The 27,911-nt window shown below is 46.3% G+C and overlaps 1 protein-coding gene across 5 annotated transcripts in view; it reads left to right on the plus strand.

Moving 5' to 3' along the window:
* Dhx57 (DExH-box helicase 57) overlaps positions 1-27,911 on the plus strand; it is a 51,293-nt gene that overhangs the window by 20,570 nt on the left and 2,812 nt on the right. For 3 of the 5 annotated variants that reach the window (XM_032908819.1, XM_032908820.1, XM_032908821.1), the window contains 15 exons: positions 732-856; positions 3,033-3,166; positions 4,172-4,226; positions 7,198-7,406; positions 9,688-9,804; positions 12,680-12,776; positions 13,870-14,043; positions 14,856-15,056; positions 16,696-16,972; positions 18,153-18,248; positions 18,333-18,416; positions 20,238-20,372; positions 21,593-21,667; positions 22,819-22,953; positions 27,687-27,887. In XM_032908819.1, the coding sequence (XP_032764710.1) occupies positions 732-856; positions 3,033-3,166; positions 4,172-4,226; positions 7,198-7,406; positions 9,688-9,804; positions 12,680-12,776; positions 13,870-14,043; positions 14,856-15,056; positions 16,696-16,972; positions 18,153-18,248; positions 18,333-18,416; positions 20,238-20,372; positions 21,593-21,667; positions 22,819-22,953; positions 27,687-27,887 (2,115 nt within the window). Of the gene's footprint in view, positions 1-731; positions 857-3,032; positions 3,167-4,171; positions 4,227-7,197; positions 7,407-9,687; positions 9,805-12,679; positions 12,777-13,869; positions 14,044-14,855; positions 15,057-16,695; positions 17,001-17,035; positions 17,642-18,152; positions 18,249-18,332; positions 18,417-20,237; positions 20,373-21,592; positions 21,668-22,818; positions 22,954-27,686; positions 27,888-27,911 lie in introns of those variants that run through there. The other 2 variants (XR_004388570.1, XM_032908822.1) reach the window with 2 other exon arrangements.

Raw genomic sequence — 27,911 nt, forward strand, 5'->3', positions numbered from 1 at the left:
CACTTTCGGTGGGGTTGAAATCCTATCACACGCACGCACACGCGCGCGCGCGCGCGCGCACACACACACACACACACACTTGTTTTGCCTGAATGTATGTCTATGCATCAGGTGCATGCCTGCTGTTTGCAGAGGCCAAGAGAGGGCATAGGATATCCTGGATCTGAAATTGTGGATCATTGTAAGCTGCCATGGAAATGCTGGGAATCAAACCTGGGTCCTTTCAAAGCACAAGTGCTCTAACTGCTGAGCCATCTCTCCAGCCCTGGCTTTTTATTCTTAATTAGTAGAAATGATCTTGCTATTAAAGTTGAAGCGAATGTCAAATTGATTTAAATACCCACTTTAAAGAAATATTTTATAACCAGGCCTGGTAGTGTGCACTTTTACTCCCAGCACTTGGGCGGCGAAGTAGAAGGATCTTCTGTGTTGTGGGCCAGCATGTTCTGTATAGTGAGCTCTAGAACACCCAGGATTAGATCCACCCTGTCTCAGAAGATGAAAAAAGGATTTTATAATCGTACTGGGGTGGTTTTGGGTTTTGTGTGAGAGAGAGTTGTTTACAGTTTTAATATAAAGCGGAAGGGTGGATGGCTGGCCTTAGAAGCTACTTACTGTCTTGTATTTAGTGCAATCGCTGGTGGGTCTAATGTTGTTTATCCAGGTTTGCTTGCCAATAGCTACTTTTTCAAAATCTCATTAATGCGTGGCAATGCTCTCTCCTATGTTAGTCCTCAGCCACCAGACTGTTATACTGCACCACAGGAGTGCTGCTGAGAAGGCTGGAAGGGGACGCAACTTTGCAGGGAGTCACCCACATCATTGTTGATGAAGTCCACGAGAGGACAGAAGAAAGGTAAAAGGAAGTCGCTCCCAATAGACACACAGGCCTGTTAAATGAAGGTGAAAACTGCTGCTTCGTGTGGAGTTTCACAGACTTAATATTGATAAAGCCAAGAGGAAGACTAAATTAGAGGGAAGAAGTGGCTTTCTTGATCTCCCAGGTCAGAAGCACAGTGGTTGGAGAGGGCGTGCCCATCACCAGGGGAGCCTCTGGGCATGTGCCCCTGGGGGGTAGTCTACAGGTGCTTCTTTTGTTCTTTTGATCATTCTGTAAGCATTCATTCATGTATTTATAGTGCTGACATCAAGTGCCCTGTTGGGTGGTAGTTGCTGGGGACACAGGTATGAGTAGGTCCTTGTCTTCACAGTCTGAGAGCAGGAAGAAATGAACAATGGAAGGTGACACCATAAGGGAGTCAGAGACCACATTGCTGAAGAGATGACTTTAACTAATAACTGAAGTATAAAGAGAATCCCAGCTAAGAGGTGGGACAGAGGCAGCATGGGTGGGCTTCTGTATGAGGGAGGAGGCAGCATGGGTGGGCTTCTGTATGAGGGAGGAGGCAGCATGGGTGGGCTTCTGTATGAGGGAGGAGGCAGCATGGGTGGGCTTCTGTAGAGGGGGAGGCAGCATGGGACTTCTGTAGAGGGGGGAGGCAGCATGGGTGGGCTTCTGAATGAGGGAAGAGGCAGCATGGGTGCGCTTCTGTATGAGGGAGGAGGCAGCATGGGTGGGCTTCTGTATGAGGGAGGAGGCAGCATGGGTGGGCTTCTGTATGAGGGAGGAGGCAGCATGGGTGGGCTTCTGTATGAGGGAGGAGGCAGCATGGGTGGGCTTCTGAACTAAGGGAGGCCAATAGAGCATGAAGGAGTTAATGGAAGAGAAGACAGCAGGAGGAGAACAGGAGCTAAATCTTAAGAGGCCTTATAAACCATAATAAGGCATTTAGAGTTTATTTTAACGAATTAGAAAGCATTAAAAAACATTTCTAGAGCACATGCTTTTAATCCCAGCACTCAGAGGCAGGGGCAGATGGAGCTCAAGGCTACTCTGCTCTGTAGAGCAAGTTTCAGGACAGCCCAAGCTATGCAGAAATACTATCTTGAAAAGCCAAACAGAAAATATATGAGCAAAAAGACTATTTGTTAGAAATCTTTTGTTTTAGACGGTTTCTTCTTATGGAGAATGGGTTTATTTTGTGAGTTAAATATTCATTGAGCACTCAGTATGGCTTGAGCATCAGAGTAGTGAGCAAAACAACAAACACCCCAGATCCTTGTCCTTGAGAGTTCACATTCTAATTGTTAGGGAAGCCCAAAATACAAAGTGTTAAGTTCTAAGAGGAGATAAGAAATGCATGGCAAGAAGTGGTGTTCGTTTGAAATTTTCAATAGGTGCTAACCTTCCACAGTTAGCCAAGGAAGGCCTTGCCGAACCTGTTTTAAGCAGTCCTGAAAGAAGTGAGGGGACATCCTGGCTGGCAGACACTCATGCTGACATGTTAACGATGTACAGAGACCCTACGCTGCATTCCTCAGGGACAGCAAGAATGGAGTCCTGAACCCTACCTGGTAGGGGGAGCACAGAAGGAAATGAGGGTGCAGAGAGCCGTGTCAGTAAGCACTCTGATGAGAAGTTACTGAGAATGGTATACTCAGTGTTTGAATAGAAGGAGTTGGTAATCAACTGTGTTGATCATAGATTGCGGGAAGATGAGGGCTAGCATAGACCAGTGAAGAACGTTGCTTGGTGTCCCGTTACTCTGTGGAGTCCATCACTCCACAGGTTATGGAGGGCTTTGTGGTTGTCACTAGCACTAGCTCAGGAGTGTTTGTGTCGTTGTCTAGACTTCTAGCAGCTGCGTGCCATTCCACAGCCTGGACACTGACGTGGCCATCTGTAACTCTGCTCTTTCACAGAGTCTACAGTGGAAGCCTTTGTGTGTGCCGGTTGTGTACCTGTAAAGAGTCAGAATGATCAGCTTCAGTGACAAAGCCTCTTATGTTTTGATTGGTGTTGCGCTGAGTTTGTTGAAGACATCTGGTGTTTTATATTTTTACATTCTGAACTGTTCTCCACCAGGAGTTTTATGCTTTCCCCTAAGTCTTAGATGTTCCAAATGCTCAAAAGTCAGTAGTTTTCCTATGTCGCACGCGTCTGACCTGCGACTGTCTTTCCTTGTCTCCAGTGACTTCTTACTGCTAGTTCTAAAGGACATTGTGATGCAGAGAGCGACTCTGCAGGTCATCCTCATGAGTGCCACTCTGGATGCTGGGCTCTTCTCCAAGTATTTCAGCTACTGCCCTGTCATCACCATACCAGGTAACCAGAGCACGCTGTGCATCCTCTAAAGGAGGGCTCGCTGCGTCAGAGTCATTCACATCAGGAGGTGTGTCTACCTGTCTGTAGAGACGTGGTCCATTAACAGCAGAACAACCCAGGGGAAAGCAGCTGACCAAGAGGTCATTCATCCCCTTGCCAGATTTTAATGTTGTATGTGGCCTGAAAGTCTTAGTTCTTAGGATGTCTAACGTTCTGTTGCGTTTAACATCAGAATATTGTTTTTAAGTACAGTCTGTCATAAAGAGGGAAAATATGCCAACTTGTTCATTTAGGGATCATGCTAAATATCCAGATACTGATTCATGCTGGGAGAAAATACAGTCGGATAATGTTTCCTTTGATGTTCCCACAGCCTTGTTGGGGAATAATTACCACTCTGAGCCTGGCCTGTCTTTCTGTGGTTGATTGATTACCATGGGGACAATTTGGAAACACTGACTGAAGTGATAGCATTCTCGGTGACAGCAGAGGAAGAGCATGTGCTCTGTCCAGAATACAGTGCTGTTTCAAGTCTGCCTAGGGAGAGTGCAAGAAAGAAACAGTGTAACGGGTTTGAAGGTCCCATTGGGAAACTGTCATTTCTTTCCTCTCCACCTCTGTTCTCTCTACTGAATAGAACTTGTGCCTACCAATTTCTGTCATCAAAACCTTTTTAAGAATATTTTTAAGATGGGTGTGATAATATACGCCTTTAACCCCAGCACTCAGGAAGCAGAGGCAGGGGACTTTCTGTGAGTTCAAGGTCATCCTGGTGTTCATAGTGAGTTCCAGGACAACCAGAGCTTTGTAGAAAGATCCTGACTCAAAAAACAAACAAACAAAATATTTCCAATAACACAGAAAAACTGTAAAATGTTTCACTTTTATTTATTTTTTCCAAATACTGTTTTAACATGTAGATAGTGTGTAGAAACATGCACACAAAGCTCCCAACCTCGGTCACTGGGGACTCTGATGAGTCTAGTTTGTTTTCCTGTCTTCTAGGTCGTGCATTTCCTGTTGATCAGTTTTTTCTGGAGGATGCACTTGCCGTGACCAGGTAAGGAAGAAAATCTTTGAACACAGGTACTGTTTATCTTGAGTGTGCCAGGATAGCATCTTCCTTTTTACCTATCTTGTCTTTCACCTCCCTTCTCCACTGAGTAGCTCCTCTCTGTCAGCGAGCAGACTCCAAGTCCCACTCATTAACACCTCTGACAAGCGGGCAGTGTCTCTGCCTTTCAGTTCCATCAGGTGCAGGTGTGTCTGTTATTGTTAATAATAATAATGCTCCCCGGGGCCCAAGGACCAACTGAGGAAATGTAGAGTAATAGTTTAACTCGAGTAACAAAGAAGCACTTGCTGTCCTTCTAGAGGACTTAAATTCAGTTCCCAGCAACTGGGACTCTCAGAGATCAAGTCTCTCTTCTGGCCTTTACAGGTAGCACCTACGTCAGCAAACAAAGTGCTTAGACCTGTGCCTGACGCATGACAACATGCTTTGTAATGTTAACTGCTACCATCATCATCCTCTTCTCAGGAAGTTTTTAATAGAGGCTGAGTGTTAGGATGTGATGGGGGGGGGAATTTAGCTCAGTGGTAAGACCCTGGGTTCGGTCCCCAGCTCCGGAAAAAAAAAAAGAGAGAAAAGAAAAAAGGATGTGATGTAGGGGACTGGAAAAATAGTTTGGAGGTTAAACATATTGACTACTTTTCAGGGGATATATGTTCAATTCACAGCTCCTACATAGGGCATGAAGCCATCTATAACTCCACTGTCAGGGGATCTGACACCTCTGGCTTCCCCAGGCACCAGGCATACATATGCACATACCCACATGCAGACACATACACAGACACAACTAATTAAAAATAAATCTCTAAAATTACCTTTTAAGAGCCAGGAAGTGGTGGCACACACGTTCAATCCTAGCACTTGGGAGGCAGAAACAGTCAGATCTCTGAATTCCAGGTTAGCCTGATCTACAGAGTGAGTTCCAGGACAGCCAAGGCTACATAGAGAAACCCTGTCTCAAAAGACAAAATAAAAATGAATAATTTTTTTTAAAAAAGGATGTGTATTAAGAGGCAGCTAGATGGCTTAGGGTAAAGATACCAGCCCCCAAGCTGGTAGTCTGGGTTTGATCCTGAAACCCACATGACAGAAGGAGAGAACTGACTAATACAAGTCGTCCTCCAAGTCCATCCACGCAGGAAGGCAGGCACTCGTGCACGCATGTACACACAGTGCCTGTACAGTGTCAGAACTAAGTAGGAATGTTCATTTCTGTTGTATACAAACAGGTTTCTTTGTGGCTTTCTGACCTTGAGATCCTCTAAGCTTTTGTGCTTACTGTGTTCCTTATTGTTAACCCACCCTGTGGGCTCTCAGAGTTTTAGCTGTCACTTCTGTGACAAAAGCTTCTAGATGAGGCTCTTTAGTGCTAAGTACTAAACCTGAGCTGGAGACACTGCTGATGTGTGGCCGGAGAAGCTCAGCAGCTTCCGCCTGCTCCTCCTCGGGCAGCGGGCCGGTGCCTCTTCCTGCTCTACTTCTGCTCCATCTTTCCTTCCAGTCAGCCTTTGATCCTCAGCTTGGATGCTACCTTGATGAATTCCCATCTGCCTGTTGCTTGGAGGTCTTTGGCACTTCTTGTAATGCTTTTTTTTATTTTATTTTATTTTTCTTGGATATTTTATGTATTTACATTTCAAATGTTATCTCCTTTCTCCCCTCTCCCATATCCCCTTCTCCCTCCCCCTGCTTCTATGAGGATGCTCCACTCCCACCCACCCATGCCAACCTCGACGCCCTGGCATTCCCCTACACTGGGGAAATGAGCCTTCACAGGACCAAGGGCTTTTCCTCCTATTGATGCCAGACAATGCCATCCTCTGCTATTCTATTGTAATTCTAATGGTGCTTTTTCTAGTCTGCCTTGCAGATTAGTGACTGTCTTGGTCTGTTCTCACTGGTTTGCAAGTTTCTTGAAAGGCTCTCCGTACTTCACCACACATCACCACACTATACCACACCACACTGCCATGGCCCCTTCATAAAACTGACATTTGGTAAATGCCAAGACGAATGATGAATGGGAAGGAAGAGCATGGTGTTTGATAGTGAGAAGTAACTGGAGAAAGTCAAAGACTATAGAATCACCAAGATTTAGACTTTAAAAGGGGCTATAGAACCCTTTCTGCAAATAACATCTTGTAGAAAATCATAAAGAAGTCAGAACTAAAATGGGAATTAAATTATCTGAGTGAGCAAGGTAGGAGGGCAAAAGGGAGCCCTGCTTGTTCACTGTCCCCCAACCCTTACCTTTCCCAGGGCCTCTGAGAAACCTTAGACCTCCAGAGGAAGGAGTTTCCAGTTGTGTCAGTCAGTTTTCCCAGATGATGAGAAAATAAGACCTTCGAAATGGACTCTTTGAAGTTCTGTAGCATGGTGATTTAGTGACAGGCCTAGAACACCAATCTAAGCTTTCAGTACCAAGTGCAGACTTTTCCATCTCACCATAACAATAGTATTAGCTCTAACAAATCATAAACTGTCTAATGAGAGGCTTGCAGTGTGTTTGAATATGGTCTTGTAGCAGCGTTCAGAAAAGAAGTGGTAATCCAGGTCTGCGTTTGGCTTCACAGGGTAGAATTAGCTGCTTTAGAATTATAGTTGGAACCGTGAGGAGGTAGGTGAGATTCTCTAAGAAGGAATTAAGATTCTGGCACTGCAACTGAGAACATAGCTCAGATGTCTTCTGAATGTCTGTGCCGTTCTTCCTTCATTCTACTGCCATAGTCTTTTCTGAGTTAGATAAGAACGGTAGACAGAACCAATGGCATTCATTCCAGTGTGTTCCCAACCAAACAGGGCACAGCCAGCAGAATCCTGGACTGCTAAGAAGGTAGCACATGAGCTGGACAGAAACAAGAGCATTCTGCTGAGGGTAAACAAAGTGGGAGGATAATTTCTTTCTTCTGCAGCAGGGGCACACCACAGAGACACAGCTCTTTGCCTTCTCCCTCAGGTATGTGTTACAGGACGGGAGCCCGTATATGCGCTCCATGAAACAGATTGCGAAGGAAAAGCTTAAAGCCAGGCACAACAGAACTGCACTGGAGGAGGTGGAGGAAGACCTGAGGCTGGCCCTTCACCTCCAGGACGAGGAGGAGTCTGTCAAAGACACAATACCTGATCAGCAGTTAGATTTCAAGCAGCTCTTGGTCCGTTATAAAGGTACTGTGCTTACTCAGGAATGGTATCAAGTATGCCAAAGTTTCTTGCATTTCTTTCCTGCCATGACCCAGAGAAAAGAAAAACAAGACTTCTAGTAACACTGCCTTACATTTGTCAGAACAACTTTAAGCTTACAAACCCAGGAGTCTAAATGCACAGATCACAGCTATCATACCTGCCCGCCGGCTTTGTTTAGTTTTTGTTTTTGTTTTCTGATTATTAAAGAAAAGTCTTTGATAGGAGAGAAAGGAAAACACACTGACCCTGCAGGACTAACAGAGGTTAGAGGTTCTGACAGAAGATAAGCGAGGAATAGGAGTCTAGGAAGAAGAGCAGGAAGGGGAGCTGGGAACTAGGACTAGCCTCAGCTTCCAGGACAAAGGCAAAGAGTGGCCTTGGACTTCCTGTGTGCTCACCTCTGATTATGTGCACAGCAGGCTTCATAGGAGGAACAAGCCGGGCGCAGTATATCGCAGGAGCAGGGGGTCCCTAACAACACAATTAAAATATCTAAAGGAAGAATATCTCCCCCGCCTCCTGGAGCTGAGGACCGAACCCAGGGCCTTGAGCTTGCTAGGCAAGCGCTCTACCACTGAGCTAAATCCCCAACCCCAAGGAAGAATTTTTTTAAAAGATGTCATTTTGGGCCTGGGTTCAGTCCCCAGCTCCGAAAAAAAAAGAAAAGAAAAAAGATGTCATTTTATTGATTATTTTGGTTGGGTTTTTTGTTTGTTTGTCTGTTTGTTTTGTCTTGTTTTTTGAAGTCCACGTATACTGCTAAAGCTGGTGGGTAAAATTTACCTGAGACTTAAGTAAGTCTCATACCTCTCCATGAAATACTTAACTACACAGGGAGTTAATAACAATTACATTTGGGAATTAGTTAACCACTAATAATGGGGCAAGCCAAGACTGCAGACCTGTCATGTACTGAACACATGACTGAAATACCACAACATTGCCTTGTGCTATTTCAGTGAAAAACGCATGACTCGATTGTAGTGAATACCAGAAAAACCAAAATGTCGGTATCGGCCGGGGGGGTGGAATGGCTGGAGCAGTGCCTGCTGCACACGCGTGACGATTGGAGTTGAGATCCCCAGAGCTTACATAACAACCAGGCATGTCAGAGAGCTCTCGTACCTGCAGCAGGAGGTGGGGCTGGCAGGGGTGGGTGGGACACATGCAACAAACGGGAGGGGCCGGTGCTCACTGGCAGTCAGATGAATTGAAACTGGGCTTCAGCTTCAGTGAGAGACACAGAGTTGAGGAAGCTTTTGCTAAGACTCCAGTAGGAAGGAAGTTTACAGATTCTTACTGGATCATTTGTAGATGACATCAAAGGTATGGAGTAAGTTCTTTCTGGAAGGGGGGTGTCAAAAGAGAACCTGGAATTCACTGTGTAGACCAGGCTGACCTTGAACCCACAGAGAGGCTTGTCTTTGCCTCCCAAGTGATGGGAGTAAAGGCCTGCAATGTGATGCCCAGCATCGAGGAGGTTCCTAAATTCACATGTGTCCTTCAAGGAGGAGCCATCATTGCTGTCACTGTCTCAAAGGGACCTAGACGTTGAGCACTGTTGTAAAACGCGCATGAAACACTGTGTCCACTCAGGACTTCCCGTGGGAATTGTTCCCTGGGCTTCTAGATGATCTGACTCAGGGTTCGATCGAATCTGGAAGGAGTTTCTAAAATGTGCTGACTGAATTTTATTCTAGATCTTAAACTTTTAATAAATGATGGTGAAAGGAGAAGAAGGAGGAGAGGGTTAAAAGTTCTAACGGGGGTTGGGGATTTAGCTCAGTGGTAGAGCGCTTGCCTAGCAAGCGCAAGGCCCTGGGTTCAGTCCCCAGCTCCAAAAAAAAAAAAAAAAAGTTCTAACAGGGCGAGTGCTGTCAAGGGCTTTCTCCTTGGGTCACCCACTGCTCCAGAAAAACAAAGTACATTTGGGCTGGGGATGTAACTCAGTTGATACTGTCTGTATCAAGTGTATGGACTTGGCGGGGAGCCTTGGCTTGGCTCTGCAGCAATACAGAAACGAGATGTGCTGGTGTGAGCATGCTGGTGTGTGCATACAGTCCCAGCCCCCGTGAGGGAGGCAAGGGAGGAGAGGGACAGTGTGTGCACTCCTGTAACCCAGTGTTTTCTGAGGGACTAAACAAAAAAGGTCACCAAGTAAGCACCTTAGATGTGAACTCCTGTGCTGTTGAACCGACCCAACACTCACAAACCTCACAGGTGTAAGGTGTAATTATTCTTCTGATTCTTCCTTTTCTTTCAGGGTTTAGCAAGTCGGTCATCAAGACAATGTCTGTCATGGATTTTGAAAAGGTCAACCTTGAATTAATAGAGGCCTTGTTAGAGTGGATTGTAGACGGCAAGCACTCCTACCCTCCAGGTAAGCCTCTTTTCTCAGGTCCCAGTGATGCACATATGAGACACTTAGTCCTTGGCAAACTGCGAGTCTGCTCTTGGGTGGGTTTCCTCTGTGTCTCCATTACAGGCCATCCTATCTGTGATCGTCTCCTCACCCTTACTCTGTATGACATCCAAAATGACTAATATTTGACACTGTCTGGAATTGTTTTGCTTACTGACCCATCTCCCTTCAGTAGTGTATAAACGTAAGAGCAGGGATTTTGCTGGGTAGTGGCAGCACACACTTTAATTCCAGCACTCTGGAGGCAGAGGCAGGTAGAGGAGGCCAGCCTGGTCTACAGAGCAAGTCCCAGGACAACCAGGGCTACACAGAGAAACCCTGTCTTGAAAAGCAAAAATAAGGCCTAGAGAGATGGCTTAGCAGTTAAGAGCACTGACTACTCTCCCAGAGGTCCTGAGTTCAATTCCTAGCAACCACATGGTGGCTCACAGCCATCTGTAATGGGATCCAATGCTCTCTTCTGGTGCGTTTGAAGACAGCTACAGGGTACTCATATACATTAAATAAACAATGTTAAAAAAAAAGAAAAGAAAGAAAGAAAGAAAAGCAAAAATAAAAAGACCAGGGCTTTCTTGTTCTCCTGTATTTCTCAGCTTCTGAGAAAGGGGTTGGTACATTTAAGTATAGAACTTTTTTTTTTTTTCTTTTTCTTTTTTTCGGAGCTGGGGACCGAACCCAGGGCCTTGTGTTTGCCAGGCAAGTGCTCTACCACTGAGCTAAATCCCCAATCCCAGTATAGAACTTTTTTAATTAAGATGGTCTCACTTTGAGGTCCTAGATAGCCTGGAATCATTATGTAGACTAGACTAGCCTTGAACTCACAGAAAGCCACCTCCCTCTCCCTTCTAAATGCTGGGATTAAAGGTGTACACTACCGTGCCAGATTGAAAGAAATGTTTGTTGAAGGGTTGGGTGCTGGTTGAGTGGAATAATGGGTCAATAAAGGACTTTATATGCTCATTGCATAGTCTTAGGAGCCGTGATAACTAATGGCTGTTCTCTCAGTTTAGACTTCAGTGTCGTGATGTTTTCTGAGGAGACTTGAAAGCCATGTAAATTATTAAGTTTCTTATTTCTCTTCTCTTGGCAAGTGGTCAGGAGTTGCTAATGCATTACCAATAGACTGGTGGCCTGGTTTCATTCCAAAGCAAAAGATTTTTTTTAAAACAAACTTGCCAGCCAAAAAGAAATTTTAGAGAATTACCGTAATTAGACAGGCATGGTGGCACATTCTTTTAATCCCAGCCCTTGGGAGGTAGAGGCAGACAGGTCTCTATGAGTCAAGGCCGCCCTGGTGTACATAGGAACAGAGCAGTTCCAGGTTAGCCAGGAAAACATAGTGAGACCCTGTCTCAAAAATAAACAACAACAACAAAACAAAACAAGAATCAGTGATATATTCATGAATATGAGAGCTATCCCTAACAGGTGGCATGGGGGAGGAATAGATAATAACAAAGTAGACAAAAATATAGACAACTTATACACACACACACACACACACACACACACACACACACACACACACACATATATATATAGTCTTACTGCTCTAAATGTGTGTCATTTAGTGCAAAGGAGCACGGGATGGATCTTGGGCCAGAAACTGAAAGTTCGTATTGAGGCAGTCAGCTTACCAGCTAAGGCCCAGCCAAGGGCTGAGTAGTGTGTCTCCTACTGATGCCCTTCTTACCTAGGGTGGCTATGAAGGGGCTCTGGAGGCCAAATAAGGTAATGTGTGTGAGGAAAAAATCTCTGTGCTCTTTGGCCCTCCTCTATTTTTGTGATGATTTGGACTCCTTCCTAGTTTCATGGGGAGAGAGGGTAAGCCATGACTGTAGGTACTGAGTTCCGGAGATGTGTTTTATATCCATGCTGCACGGCTGGCATGGGCATCTGCTTACCTGTGTGAGACTGAGGGACACATTAGTGAGGAGGTTATCTGCTTCTTCCATGAATGAAGTACAAGAGAAGCTGGGTGTGGAGGCTCAAGTAGCCCCAGTACTTGGGCCACTGAGGCAGGAGACTCAATACAGGCTGAAGGCCAGCTTGAACTCAAGACTGAGTCTCAAGACCACCTGACTACCACGTGAGACGCGGTCTCAGCCGTCTACAGAAGTAACTGGGAAGGGACTGCTGCCAGGACAGGAACACGCTAGACCCCCTGTTGTTGCTGATTGTCTTTAATGGACATACTAAAGGCCATCAGTGGTTAGTAAGGCATGACTAGTTAATTTACTAGCGCTTTCAAATGTGTCTAAACTTAGTTAACCAATCAGACTTCCAATTGTAGTTGTTTGTTTGTTTGTTTGTTTGTTTGTTTGTTTTAATCGTATCCAGTAAAATGTCTGGATCTCATTAACAAAGGAATCTTCTGGTCTACAAGGTTACTTTTCTACAGTAGAAACAGATAACAATGGTCAGGATACTAAGAATACTGGAGAGCTTAGGTGGGTCTGATGTGTGCAAGGCATTTGCTTCAGTTCTCAGATGTTTTTGTACACAGAGAGAGAGAGAGAGAGAGAGAGAGAGAGAGAGAGAGAGAGAGAGAGAGAGAGAGAGAGAGCGCGCGTGCTCGGTGAGTGCTTCTTGTATAACTCAAAGCATGCTCTTCTATACCTCAGTTTTCTATTGGAAAAGGGTAATACTATTTTTTCCTTATTAAATCAGAGTATATACAAAAGTGTGATTTCATATTTGTTTAACTAATAAGGCTTTACAAAGAAAAACTGATAGTGTAAAGTTATCAGTTATTGTTGGTTTTAAAAACGGTCTTGTGATCTACATTAGTTTCCCTTGTTTGTTTATTTATTTATTAATTTTTTATTCCCAGGTGCTATACTTGTGTTTTTACCAGGGCTAGCGGAAATCAAGATGCTTTATGAACAGCTACAGTCTAACTCTCTCTTCAACAACAGACGAAGTCATCGGTAAGCCACTCGCTTTCTATCCATAGCCATCACTACAGCCACCTCCAAAGATGAAGAGCTGAAGGCTCCCTGTGGTCCTCACCCTCCTTAGACTGTCGTGTCACCTCTCAAACATTGTTTGTTTATGCCAGCTTGAAATGGGATGCCTCTGTGCTCCAGAAAATGTTACTCCATTCCGTCAAGGGCAGACTTTTCTCTTCACTTATCATAGTGACTCAGCAAATCTGCATGCAGTTTCAGTTGCCAGATTCCTGAGGAGGGCGGCAGGCTGGGGAAAGCCAGCATTAATAATAACAAAGAAATGCTGCCATTTTGAGAGAAAACAATTTTCCGCCAGTCACTGGGTATGCTGTCACATACAATGAATATCCTAACTGCGTCACGCTTTGCCCTCCCAGCACTACCCGCCTGGACTTAAGACAAAAGATTATTCTTTGCTGGTCAGTTTTTTTAGGTGTGTTACTTATAAAGTATCAATCAATCTTGGTGGTTTACTCCTGAATAATCCCAGAACTTTTCCCAGGTCAGCACAAGGTTTGTGTTTCTGGAAGGTTGTATTTTGTGAGAACAGAAGGAGCCTCTCACCTCTAAGAGCTGGGCCTTGAGGGCAGTGCTCAAAACTGTCAGACGCTGTCCTAGGGTTTCCGTTGCTGAGAAGAGAACCATGACCAAGGCAACTTATGAGGGACCACATTTTACTGGGGCTGGCTCACAGGTTCAGAGGCTCAGCCCATTATCAGCATGGCAGGAAGCATGGCGGTGTCCAGACAAAGTTGGTGCTGGGGAAGGAGCTGAGTGAGGGTTCTACATTGTCATCCAAAAGCAGCAGGAGGAGAGGGGCCTCCCCCACATTGGCAGTCTTAAGTATACAAAGGAGACTCAAAGCCCGGCTTCCACAGTGACAGACTTCTTCTAAAAGGCTACACTTCCTCCAATAAGGGCACGCCTCCTAACAGTGCCACTTCCCAGGGGCCAAGCATAGCCAAACTGCCATAACTCTTGGTCATTCAGCTAACTTCAGTAGACATTTACCTGCTGCAGGTCAGTTTCAGTGCTTGGTGCAGACTCCTTACTGTGCTTCACTTCCTTTCAGGTGTGTCATTCACCCACTGCACTCGTCGCTATCCAGTGAAGAGCAACAGGCGGTGTTTGTGAAGCCCCCACTAGGCGTGACTAAGATTATAATTTCCACCAACATCGCTGAGACTTCCATAACCATTGATGACGTCGTGTATGTCATCGATTCTGGGAAGATGAAAGAAAAGAGGTATTCTTTTGTGGTGAAGTGGCAGAGGGACTAACCTCCTGTAGGATAGCACAGCTGTTAATGGTTCCTGCCAAGCTACTCTTTAAAGGAACATTGTATATGGTTCCATGGCCAGCGTGAGGAATGTGCAAGTCAAACAAGGATGCAAAATCACCAGTAATGGATTCATTTTCCCATGTGATTTTTCTTGTGCTTCAATGAGAAGAAAATGGCTAAAGAAAATGTGTGTGGTGTCTGATGGACCTGAATCATCACGGCACTAGTTACCCCACAGTCCTACAATAAACCAGACTGTAGATCCTGAGTAGGGTGGCTGTCTTACATAAGGAAGACCACTTGTCTGTGCCCAATAGTCTTGACATTCTTAAAACTCAGTAAAGTATTTGCAGGAACTGTGTTCACTCCCCAGAACCCATACTTAAGAAAGGAAGGAAGAGCTTTGATCCCAGCACTTGGGAGGCAGAGGCAAGTGGATCTCTGTAAGTTTGAGGCCAGCCTGGTCTATAAAGCAAGTTCCAGGACAGCCAAGGCTACACACAGAAACCATGTCTCAATAAAAGGGAAAGAAAGAGGCGGGGAGGTCAAGAGGAGGGAAGGAAGGAGAAAAGAAAAGAAAAAGCTAATGGGTGGCATGCACTTGTACCATCGGCTCTGGGGAAGGAGAGACAGGAAAATCAGCCAGCCTACCCAACTGGGCGAGCTCAGGCCAGTAAGAGAGAGACCGTGTCTGAAGAACTACAGCCTGGGTCTTCTCGGGCTTATACACACATGCGCACAGAATAACTCCCTCTGTATTTCCTCTTCCTCTCTAGATACGATGCCGGCAAAGGGATGGAAAGTCTAGAGGACACGTTTGTGTCTCAGGCCAACGCTCTGCAGAGAAAAGGCCGAGCTGGCCGAGTTGCCTCTGGAGTCTGCTTCCACTTGTTCACCAGCCACCACTACAACCACCAGCTTCTGAAGCAGCAGCTCCCAGAGATCCAGAGGGTGCCCCTGGAGCAGCTGTGCCTCAGGTTACCTCCTCGCTTGCACAGTCCGCGGTTCTCCTTCTGTTTAAGTCTCGCTCTTTTCCCTAGTAGAAGACATTGTGCTTAGAACAGAGTGAATGCGGTCATTCATTTGCATAAAGCACATCAGTGTAGCCCTTTTCTTCCTTTTAACTTTGCACATAGAGATCCTCACATTTTCAGATCATGGCCTTACAATAATTCTCAAAAATACATTTCCAGATTAGGAAAGTAACTTGACCTGCCAGGGGATTTCTGCCAGAGGACACAGATATCACAGTGTGACAGAGAAAAATCTACAGTCTTATTATCAGAAAAAGTAAACAAAACTTACAACACCACTATTAGCTAATGAATAAATGTCATAAAATAGGATATAGTAAGTAGTTGAACAGATGCAATGTTACATGAGCTAAAGAAGTTTTAATTTGATGTTTATGAAAAATTGCTTAGTGATATAAGAAATGCAAATTATCCATACTCTTTGATCCAGCTGGTGACTTAAAGAGGAAAATGGAACAGCCACGGCTCAGCTGTATAAAGCCCTTAGGTGTGGGATTGGACTCAGGGCGCTGCACGCAAACCAAGCCCTGCTCTCCCGCCAGCATAGTTCATCCTCTTTCCTCCTTGCAGTTCAATACATCGGTCACTGGCAGTGCATCACTGCAGGGGAATGCCCCAAGTGGGAAAGCTAAGCACCAAATATATGTACCTTTATGAAAACAGCTGTATATCTGAGCTGATAACACCAAAAGAGACCCCAAGACCAGGCAGGGCCGCTGTGCACCTTCAATCCCAGCACTCGGGAGGCAGAGGCAGGCAGAGCTCTGGGTTTGAGGCCAGCCTGGTCTGCAGAGTGAGTTCCAGAACAGACAGAGCTACTAAGAAATGCTGTCTCAAAAACACACAAACAAGCACAGGCAGTGTGAGTGCTGGGTCCTGTGGCAGTTCTGTTTGCAATGTGAGGAGCCTCCCCTGCCCTCCACGGCAGCTGTCCAGTGTCCCTTCCCACCCATGGTATTCAAGATTTCCGCATCCTTACCAATACTTCATTCACCATCTGAATTCTCTTTCATAATCCAAACCCACTGGTAAGAGAAAAAGGCGATTTTCAAAGTTTGTTAAAAGAATTTTTTTAATATGGGTAGGTAGACCTTGAGGTGGGTCTGTAATTTATTGCTAAGAAAACTAGAGGACAAGATTTCTAAAGGCTTTACTTAAAGCATCATTGCAGCTGGGTGTGGTGATCCCTGCCTGTAAGCCTAGAATTGGGGAAGCTGCTTCTACTTGTCTCAAACCCATGAAGCGCTGTGTGGCTTAGAAAAGCACTTAGGAGGTGGTGAGGAGAAGGCTTAGGGATTAAGAGCACTTGCTGCGCTTCCAGAAGACCTGAGTTCAGTTCCCAAGGCCCATTGTCAGCTCATAACCACGTGGAACTACAATTCCAAGGGTGTCCTCCCCTCCGGCCCCTGACAGCACCTGCACTTTCATACACACATCTACATGCAGACACATCTACACATAATTAGCAAGGATTAAAATCAGTCTTTTCTTTAAAAGGCATTTCTTACTCAAGAAACAAAAGTTATCCCTCTGCTTCACTCTGCAAGATATCAGATTTACGAATCATGGTTTTCTTTTTCAGAATTAAAATTTTAGAAATGTTTAGTACTCACAATCTCCAATCCGTGTTCTCTCGGCTCATTGAACCTCCACATATCGATTCTCTTCGTGCCTCAAAAGTACGGTTGCGAGACTTGGGAGCCTTGACTCCGGATGAAAAGCTCACCCCCCTGGGCTATCACTTGGCCTCTCTGCCTGTGGACGTTAGGATCGGCAAACTGATGTTGTTGGGATCAATCTTCCGCTGCCTGGACCCTGCTCTCACCATTGCTGCCAGCTTGGCTTTTAAGTCCCCTTTCGTAAGTGAACATTTGTTTAAATTGGAATTTATGTCACAGGTCTCAAAGGAATCTTTAGACATCAGAGGTATGTGAGCCCTTAAAAATTTGCATGTATGTGGGATGTGAAAGATTTCAGAGCATAATGGTATTTGATCCTTAGAAAAATCTGTATCGCCCCACCCCCAAAAAAATCTTGGGAACTAGAGGGATAGCTTATTAAAATAATATGCTTTTTGTTTGCTATTGCTTATTTTAGAAAAACCGGCATATACCATTTTATAATTTCAAAAGGTAATGAGCACATTTATTAACTTTAAAAAGTAACTCTATTGAAAGATAATTTGCACATACAGTCCACTCGTGAGCGTATCTAAGTCGGTAGACTTTAGGAGTTAAAGTGTGGTACTTGGTAGCATGTGTGAGGCCTCAGATTCACCCTCCAGCACCAGAGCGGAGAGGAACAATTTTGGATTTGTACAGGCATTCCCCTATGACCAGTTTTCCAGGCCAGCCTGAGCTGCACGGTGAGTCCCATGCCAGTGTGGGCTGTAGAATAGAATCCCTCTCTCAGACATCAAAGTAAAAACTAGGTTGGTGTGATGAACTATGTTCTGGAAACAGAGGCACCACAAATGACCACCATAGATGTGAAGCCAGCTTAGTGTACATAGCAAGTTCTAAGCTAGCCAGTCTCACAGTGAGAATGTCTTAAAAAACAAAAATGGGCTAGAGAGATATCTCAGCAGTTAAGAACACTGGCTGCTCTTCTAGAGGACCAGGGTTCAATTCCCAGCACCCACATAGTGGCTCACAGCTCTTTGTATCTCCAGTTTTGGGAATCTCTCACCCTTACTGACACATGCAGGCAAAATACCAATGCACATAAAGGTAAATCATTTTTTAAAAAAAGAAAGAGCCAAGCAACAGATCCAGCAATTAGAGGAGCCGTCCTTGATGGCTGTCGTTTGCCATGTGGTCCTAAAAGACCAAAGAGCTTATCTTGGCCTTATTTCAAACTCACAGAACAAAAGGGCCATTCGTTAGCTTCTCTGTCGTGCTTGCCTTGAATAAACCTACACATGGAGTGGTGCACTTGGTTCCCTGCAAGACGCTTTCCCCAGGTAGTGGCTGCAGCAGTAGGAAAGTGCCATTTGAAACCTCAGAGAAACCATATCCTTCAAATCCATCACTCATTCAGGTGTCTCCCTGGGATAAGAAAGAAGAGGCCAATCAGAAAAAGCTGGAATTCGCATTTGCAAACAGTGATTATCTGGCCCTTCTCTGCGCATATAAGGTAAGGACACCTCAGAACTTAGGTCTGTAGCCGCAGTTGGCTCCAATATCAGAATAAGTTCAGCTTGATTTCTCCACGATTTAGGGTTGGCAGCTGAGTACAAAAGAAAGTGCACGAGCAAGTTATAATTACTGCAGACAGAATTTCCTGTCTGGGAGAACTCTGCAGGTGAGTTCTTCTGTGCCGTTCCTTCATCGTTCCCACTGTGGCAGCTGGCAGATGCCCAGAGGGCTTGCAGTAGTGCCTCGCTTGACCTGTCTGGACCGTGGGAATGCTCAGTCTTCTCAGCTGTGCAACATGGATTCCTGAACATGAGGATATGTGTTTCTACCTCCCCCTGTGACACACATTGTTTTAGACCTCCTTCCACCATGTCTGGGAAGCCAAAGCCTCGATGGAGAAGGTCTCTACAAAACTTTTATTTGAGTAGCAATCTGGAGGCTGGAGAAAGGGAGGTCCAAGGAACATAAATCAGTGTTCTTAGTACTCCTGCTTCCTCACATCTAGTTCTGTCTCTGCTGGTAGATAAGTTGTACCAGAGACCTGACATGTTTTGTTCAGACCGGTGAAATGAATCAGATTCATGTTGCCAGCAGGCTAAGCACACCGTCCCCCACCCATTTGTGCCTCCCACGTTTAAAGTAAAGAGCTCTTTTGTGTTGCCATGGCTGTCCTCAACACCTGCACTCAGTCCGCTTGCCTCTCTCTGCCTTCCAAGGAAGGAGACCACAAACTGAATTTGATTCTTGCAGCCTATATTTGAACAAAAGCTACAAGATAAAGACATTGGCACTTTTTTAAAAAGATTTATTTATTTTGTATATGAGTACACTGTAGCTGTCTTCAGACACACCAGAAGAGGGCATCAGATCCCATTACAGATGGTTGTGAGCTACCATGTGGTTGCTGGGAATTGAACTCAGGACTTCTGGAAGAGCAGTCGGTGCTCTTAACCACTGAGCCATCTCTCCAGCCCTTAACACTTTTCAGTATCTAAATCTAAAAAACTTAATAATGTCCCCATATTCTCAATGTCAGCTGTGATCCAGTAAGACCATAAGGTAGGGAAAGTTCTGCAGATGAGTTTCACTGAGAGAAACATTAGCTACTCTGGGCTCAGATAAGGGACTGACAGGACTTGGATAGAAATGCAAACAGGGGGTTGGGGATTTAGCTCAGTGGTAGAGCCCTGGGTTGTCCCCAGCTCCCCAACTGAAAAAAAAAAAAGAAAGAAAAAGAAAAAAAGAAACCAAACAGAAAGATTAAAAAGTAAAGCAGCAAGCCTGACGGTGGGGTGCACACCCTTAATCCCAGCCCTTGGGAGGCAGAGGCAGGCAGATCTCTGTGAGTTAGAGGCCAGCCTGGTCTGCAGAGTGAGTTCCAGGACAGCCAGGGATACAAACCCTGTCTCAAAAAACAAAACAAACAAGCAGAACAACAAAACAAAGAGGCAGCAAGCAGTACCACAAGCAAAAATAAATTACATTTGTTTTGCCCATCCCAAGAATTTCCTAGAAAATCAGACCTGTCACACTGCAGTTAAAATGTTAAATAGAAAATGGCTGGGGGGGGGGGTCTCAGTGGTTAAGAGCACTGTCTGCTCTTCCAGAGGTCCTGAGTTCAATTCCCAGCAACCACATGGTGGCTTACAACCACCTATAATCAGGTCTGGTGCCCTCTTCTGGCCTGTAGTTGCATACATGCAGGCAGAAAGCTGTATGATGTATACATAATAAATAAATAAATGTTTAAAAAAAGAAAAAGAAAATGGCTGGGGTTTTGCAGGCTTTTTGTTTCCATGTAACTGTCTCATCGCCTGCCAGTGGGCAGTAAATGGAAGCCGCCTTCTACAGGCGACAGACAAGATTGGCCTTACGCCTCGTTAGGTGGACAGCGCACTCACCACTACTCACTATTGTTACACACGTGTGAGCTACACCTTGGAAGTGTCCTTAGCTCCTTCTTTAACAGGTCCATTCCTTCTTTCAGGAAATGGCCAGCCTCAAACGGCAGTTCACTGAGCTGCTTTCCGACATAGGGTTTGTCAAAGAGGGACTCAGAGCAAAAGAGATTGAAAAGAGAGCCCAAGGGGGAGATGGTGTCCTGGATGCCACAGGAGAGGAGGTAAGGGGCGTGTCCTTCTGTCCTAGTTCACTTTAATTCGAATAGCATTCTTCACTTCGGCCAGTGAGCAGTTGCACACTGGATTCTGCAGTCCACAAAAGTGGCAGCTGACCTCCACGAGCTCAGGAGTTTCCATTCATTGTCAACATTGTTTTCTTTTAAATTTCACACTTGTTCTTCATAATTCTGTCATTCACAGTAGGCTCTAGTAATGTTTTCTCAAAACAGGCCAGCCTTTACCAACTAATGTCTTAGGTGTAATTTTAAAAGAGACTTCTTCCCAATGAATTTTTGTTCTTTTGTTATAGAACAAGTAGTGTTTGCTAGAGTCCGGCTGTCTCACAAATCAGATTCTTTCTCACCGTGATGCTTATCAACACCAGCTCTGTTCATTTACTTGTTTAAACCTATGGGAAAAAAGAGTTCACTTTGATCGTGCTGGGCGTGGGACCTGGCATCAGCTTCACCTTGGCTCTAGTGAGGGCCCCTTAACCACACCACAGTCAAGAGCACTGGCTTGACCGCTGTGCACGCATCTAGAAAAAATCATCATAAGCCTTTAAGACATGTGCTGTGTGACTGTGGGCTGGAAGGCTTATTTTCTGCTGAGAAAGAAATTGTTTTATAATAAATAGGAAGTTAGATGTTTTTGTTTGTTTGTTTAAGATAGACATCAAATGAAATACAATGGCCGGTGGTGGTGGTTGTGCTGGTTTGCATGTGCTTGGCCTAGGGAGTGGCACTATTAGAAGGTGTGGCCCTGCTGGAGTGGGTGTGTCACTGTGGGTGTGGCCTTAAGACCCTCATCCTGGCTGCCTGGAAGGCAGTCTTCTGCTAGCAGCCTTCAGAGGAAGATGTAGAACTCTCAGCTCCTCCTGCACCGTGCCTGCCTGGATGCTGCCATGTTCCTGCCTTGATAATGGACTGAACCTCAACCTCTAAGCCAGCCCCAGTTAAATGTTGTCCTTAAGAGAGTTGCCTGGGTCACGGTGTCGGTTCACAGCAGTAAAACCCCAACTAAGACAGTAGTGCACACCTTTAATCCCAGCATTTGGGACAGAAGCAGCTGTATCTCTTATGAGTTCGAGGCCAGCCTGGTTTACATTAGTGAGTTTCAGCCAGGCAGGGCTAACGTGAAACTCTCAAAAAGAAAGACGTGTGCTGGCAAATGCATGACCTGCTGAAACACCTCGTGTGGTAATGCTGTGTTTCTCTCACAGGCTAACACAAATGCTGAGAACCCCAAGCTGATATCAGCAGTGCTGTGTGCCGCTCTGTATCCAAATGTAGTGCAGGTAACAGGACGCTTTTCCTGAGTCCTCTTGTTTCCTGTCTTAACAGTAGCAGCAAAGGGTAAACTTTGTCATCATCAGTACACACACACAGTACGCAGGGATTCCCAGTTCCTTCATTCTCCCCATCGCAGAGGTTGTAGGAGACAAGGCTGTAAGTGAGCCTACAGCACACACAGACTGCCTGGGTGTAGTAGTACAAAGAAATGCAGATTTACACAAGGAAATAGACTTGTTTACTCCTAAAATTGGCAACATCTAATAATTAATACCAATGCTGTGTAAGTCCTTAAATAAGCACTCTAGGTGAGAATACAATTCATATCTGTCCTAACTCTGCTCCATTTCTAGAGCTGGTAGAGGAAATTTGCAAATACGCACAAAGTTATAGCCGGGAGGATCCTCACTCAGCAGATGGATTTTCACCCAGCAAATCTAAGTTTGCAGTGACTCGACCAGCTGTGGTGGTGCAAACCTGTAATCACTGCCCTGGAGAGACAGGGAAGATGGGGGGTTCAAAGGCCGCCTCAGCCACACTAATCCAACGCCATGTGGGCACTTCAGACCTGCCCAATAAGTAAATAAATAAAGTTAACGATGAAGTTGTAGACACTTACAATGAGGCACTATATAATTCTTGATAACAATGCTTTAGGAAAATCTTGAATAAATATAAGAAAGTGTTCAATATATAAAGTTTAAAAAGCAAGTGATACAACAGCTGTGGGACAGGGAGGTGACTCAGTGGGTAAAGGTGCTTGCCTAGAAGTTGAGTTTACCTCTTAGCTGAGTTTAATCCTTGGGGCCTACATGGTGGGAAAAAAGAACTGATTCATGCAAGCTGTTCTCTGACCTCCACGTGGACATGGTATGCATGCCCCCCCCCACACACACACTTGCACACTTGCACACTTGCACACTATTAATATATATCTCAGCACTGGGGAGATAACACAGGAGAATCACAGGTTTGAGGCCAACCAAGACTACATAGTAAGTTCCAGGATAACCTGTGCTGTACAATGAGACCCTGCCTTGAAAAAAGTGAAACATGAAAAGAAACAAGATCTAGTCAAGCAATTCTTGTTTGTGCCAAAGGACAAGTCCTGCAATGAAAATATGTTTATCCATTTTCACAAATACTTGTTATCTAGGTCAAGACCCCAGAAGGAAAGTTCCAGAAGACCAGTTCTGGAGTGGTCAGGCTGCAGCCAAAGTCAGCTGAGCTGAAGTTCGTTACCAAGAATGACGGCTATGTCCACATTCACCCTTCCTCAGTGAACTATCAGGTCAGCATGCAGCGTGCAGTATGTTACCTATGGCACCTCCTCAGTGAGAAACGCAGCCCCTAAGGCAGGCAAGCCTCGGTCCATGACTCGCAGTGTCTCCAGGAGTACCACAGAGTTAGAGAGGGTCGGATCTGTGTAAACAGACTGACACGCTGCTTCTGGAGAGGGTTTCCAGTTTGGGAAAATTCCACTATATACAAAAAGAGCTCATTCCTGCTCTCAAATGAACACCACTCTGTGGGTTGGTTTATGAAGCCATGAGGTAGTTCTACCATCAGCATGGTTTGCCAGTCCGTTATTCTGTCCTTCCATCAACCTGTGCTGACACTGCTGCCTCCTCCCCAGAGGTAAACTCATCTATGGTACAGTGGCCTGCTAGTTGTCACATCTAAAGGGACATTACCTGGTCCTCATGTGGCTTTTGACATTGTTAACTTTCTTCCTCTCCAATCAGTGATCTCTTTGCTCCTGAAGGAGCCCTGGTCACTGTCTGCTTTACCAGGTCCCCTTCCCCTGCTCTGAGGCAGTGGTCTGTTTTTCTCACTGGGGTGTGTGTACACTCCCCAACCCTCACTGTACTGTGTGTACACTCCCCGACCCTCATTGTAGTCTGTGTACACTCCCCAACCCTCACTGTAGTCTGTGTACACTCCCCGACCCTCACTGTAGTCTGTGTACACTCCCCAACCCTCACTGTACTGTGTGTACACTCCTCAACCCTCACTGTAGTCTGTGTACACTCCTCGACCCTCACTGTACTGTGTGTACACTCCCCAACCCTCACTGTAGTCTGTGTACACTCCTCGACCCTCACTGTACTGTGTGTACACTCCCCGACCCTCACTGTAGTCTGTGTACACTCCCCGACCCTCACTGTACTGTGTGTACACTCCCTCACCCTCACTGTCTGTGTACACACCTCGACCCTCACTGTACTGTGTACACCTCGACCACTGTACTGTGTGTACACCCCCGACCTCACTGTACTGTGTGTACACCCTCGGACCCTCACTGTACTGTGTGTACACCCCAACCCTCACTGTACTGTGTGTACACTCCTCGACCCTCACTGTAGTCTGTGTACACCCCTCGACCCTCACTGTAGTCTGTGTACACCCCTCGACCCTCACTGTAGTCTGTGTACACTCCTCGACTCTCACTGTACTGTGTGTACACTCCCCGACCCTCACTGTACTGTGTGTACACTCCCCGACCCTCACTGTAGTCTGTGTACACTCCCCAACCCTCACTGTACTGTGTACACTCCCCGTGTACACTCCCCGACCCTCACTGTACTGTGTGTACCACTGTACTGTGTGTACACCCCGACCCTCACTGCTGTGTGTACACCCCCGACCCTCACTGTAGTCTGTGTACACTCCCTAAACCCTCACTGTAGTCTTGTGTGTACAACCTCACTGTACTGTGTGCAGTCACTGTAGTCTGTGTACACTCCCCGACCCTCACTGTAGTCTGTGTACACTCCCGACCCCTCACTGTACTGTGTGTACTCTCCCCGACCCTCGCTGTAGTGTGTGTACACTCCCCGACCCTCACTGTACTGTGTGTACACTCCCCGACCCTCACTGTAGTCTGTGTACACTCCCCGACCCTCACTGTACCACTCCCCGACCCTCACTGTACTGTGTGTACACTCCCCGACCCTCACTGTACTGTGTGTACACTCCCCGACCCTCACTGTACTGTGTGTACACTCCCCGACCCTCACTGTACTGTGTGTACACTCCCCGACCCTCACTGTACTGTGTGTACACTCCCCACCCTCACTGTACTGTGTACACTCCTCGACCCTCACTGTACTCTGTGTACACTCCTCGTCACTGTACTGTGTGTACACTCCTCGACCCTCACTGTACTGTGTGTACACTCCCCGACCCTCACTGTAGTCTGTGTACACTCCCCGACCCTCACTGTACTGTGTGTACACTCCCCGACCCTCACTGTAGTCTGTGTACACTCCCCGACCCTCACTGTACTGTGTACACTCCTCGACCCTCACTGTACTGTGTGTACACTCCCCGACCCTCACTGTACTGTGTGTACACTCCTCGACCCTCACTGTACTGTGTGTACACTCCTCGACCCTCCAAGGGCACAACATCATGATCTCAGCTGCCCACTACATGCTCACCCCAAGTCTATCAGAGCTCAGTGTGCTCTGAACTTTCCTGTTAGAGAACAGCAGCTAGTGTCCTCCTCAGATCAAACTCATCATCTTCCTGTGCACCCTCTTCCTGGGTGCTGTCCAGGAATGGTACCATCTGAATCAGGGTCTGATGTGCTTTTCTCCACATTGATTCAATTGGCCACCAAGTTCAGGTAGTGTCACCTTTGCCTCTTCTCATGGCCACCACCATTTTCTCAGTTCAAATCCCAAACATTGTTTCATGCCCAAAGTACTGGAATTCTCTCTAGCCTTCTGCATTACTGCTGTTATCTTGATCATTTCTTAAATCTTCATATACAGAGTCTATTGTAGACCCCACTTCCTCTGTCACTCTGCATGCTGCAGCATTGCATACAATGCAACAGTGTCTCCCATCACCATGACCCCAGACATGCTGCTCCTGTTCCCAGAATGACCGTCGCATTCCCCAGGAAGCCGTGCTTAACCTGACATTTCCACTAAGAATCGCCTCCTTCATGGGGTGTAGCATAGCGGTAGAGTGTGCCTGGTTACAGCAAGGTCCTGTGTCCAGTCCTCAGCACTTCCGACTCAGACAGAATTTCCTCAGTGCCACTCCCCCCAGACTCCTCTGCCTGCACTGCTCTGCTGCCACTGGGTATGCACTGTCCACTCTTCTTACCTCGCTACTCTGTCCCAGAATTATAAATCCAGGACAGGAATTTTTACATCTCCAGAGTCTAGCATGAGACCTGGGTGAAGGTAGGCGCTCAGTGAAGCTCAGAGAGAAGACGAGGAAAGAGTACCGAGAGCTCTCGCCAGGTGCATGGTGCCCGCCTTTAATCCCAGCACTTGAGGGCAGAGGCAGGTCCACATGGTGAGTTCCAGGACAGCCAGAGCTGCAGAGTGAGACCCTATCTCAAAACAAACAAAACAGAAGAAGAGGGGCAGAGTGAGGTTGAAAGGTCAGTGCTGGTCAGCCCCATGGTGCTACTGAGGAAAGTGGTGGTAAACTATGGGAAAGGTCTCCAAGCTCAGAGGACCAGGAGGCCTCCACTCATCTTGACTGCCTCCAACGTTAGACAGCACAGGCCTGAGCTAGCTGCACTCTTCTAGCCATGTGGAGGACAACATCCATGCATGCCTGCTAGTCTGTCTCTGTGCTGGACACTGTGTAGGCCATGGAGGGCAGGAAATGAAGAAGTCAGTGGCAAACACCCTAGAGAAAAAGCTAAGCAGGCAGCAAGCCGAGAGGAGCCTTTTTTCTATAGAGCAATTTGGGAAGAACTCTAGGATAAAACAGTCAGGTCCTGAATGAGAGGCAAGCCATATGGATCTCTGGGAGAGAACATTCCAGCACAGAAGTGAGTGCTGAGACCAGGAACACGAGTGTGTCTGGGACGTTCAGTGGGCGACTGACCCAGGTGAGCATGATGGGAGCTGTGCAGGGACAGACGAGCCAGGGTTGGGTCATGTAGGGAATGGAGATTTATAGCCTCTGGGGAGCCATCGGAATCTTGGTCCTGGCTGAAAGATCACTGTGGCTGCTGTGAAAAGATGCCATTAAGATGGGGAAGCAACCACAGAGCGCAGAGGATGCTGCGGTGGCCTTGGTGGCCTGGTGAAAGGCAAAGGTTTATAGTAACGTAGTAGCTAGAAAGGTCATGAGAATGAGACTGTCGGCCCTATCTGTTTGAAACACATAGCTGTCAGGACGTGATGATGCTCCAAATGGAACCGGGCAGAAAAGAGCAGCTAAGCTCCCACACGGGGGCTTGAACACATGGGCTGCCATTTTCTGAAATGAGGGGCTGTAGAGAAAGAGAATCAAGAGCCTTTCAGGTGTTAGCTTGCAGAGGACCCAGATTCAGCCCTCCGCACCTACACGATGGCTCACACTGCAAAGCTCCAAACCCAAGGGGCCCAGTGCCTCATTCTGACCTCCAGAAACACAAATATGTGCAGGCGAACACACAAAATTAATAAATCTAGAAAATTATTTTTAAACATTATATCATGAATTATATCATGCAGCATAACATCCCGTAAATATCTACAGTTTTACTTTAGTGCTCAGTTAAAAATGTGGGTGCTGCTGAGGTGGCTCAGCGGATAAGGGAGTTTGATGTCACACCGTGCAGCCTGAGTTCTACCCCTGGGACTCACTAGAGAGGAAGAGAACTGGATCCTGTATGTTACATACATGCAGTGGCACACGACTACGAGCATGTGTCCACACACACAAATGAACATACCTCCGAAAACTTCTGAACACCACCCAAAGGGGCTTTTTATGGTTGTTGCTTTGTTTTCTAGGGCACTAGGGATTGAACCCAGGGCCTCGTGCATGCTATGCAAATGTTCTGTCACTGAGCATCCCCAGCCCTAACGAGGAGATGTTTACAAAGTGGTAGATGCTGGCTGGGCTTCTGATGGGTATCAGGAAGTCACACAACAACAGTGAGCTCAGAGGAAAGGTAGCTGCGAGTCCTTAATGGACAGGCAGCTCTGACGTCCACAGGACTGGCGGCGGGAATCCCCTTACATGTCCGTCCACCTCGTTGTCATCTGAGGTTTTGTGTTACAGGTCAGACACTTCGACAGCCCCTACCTGTTGTACCATGAGAAAATCAAAACGAGCCGGGTGTTTATCCGAGACTGCAGCATGGTGTCTGTGTACCCCCTAGTCTTGTTTGGCGGAGGCCAAGTGAGTGTGCAGCTTCAAAGAGGGGCATTCGTCGTCTCCTTGGATGATGGGTGGATCCGGTTCGTGGCAGCTTCCCACCAGGTAAAGGAACAGTGACCCATTTAA

The sequence above is a fragment of the Rattus rattus genome, chromosome 7 (genome assembly GCF_011064425.1).
Source record: "Rattus rattus isolate New Zealand chromosome 7, Rrattus_CSIRO_v1, whole genome shotgun sequence".
In the NCBI taxonomy this organism is placed as follows: domain Eukaryota; kingdom Metazoa; phylum Chordata; class Mammalia; order Rodentia; family Muridae; genus Rattus; species Rattus rattus.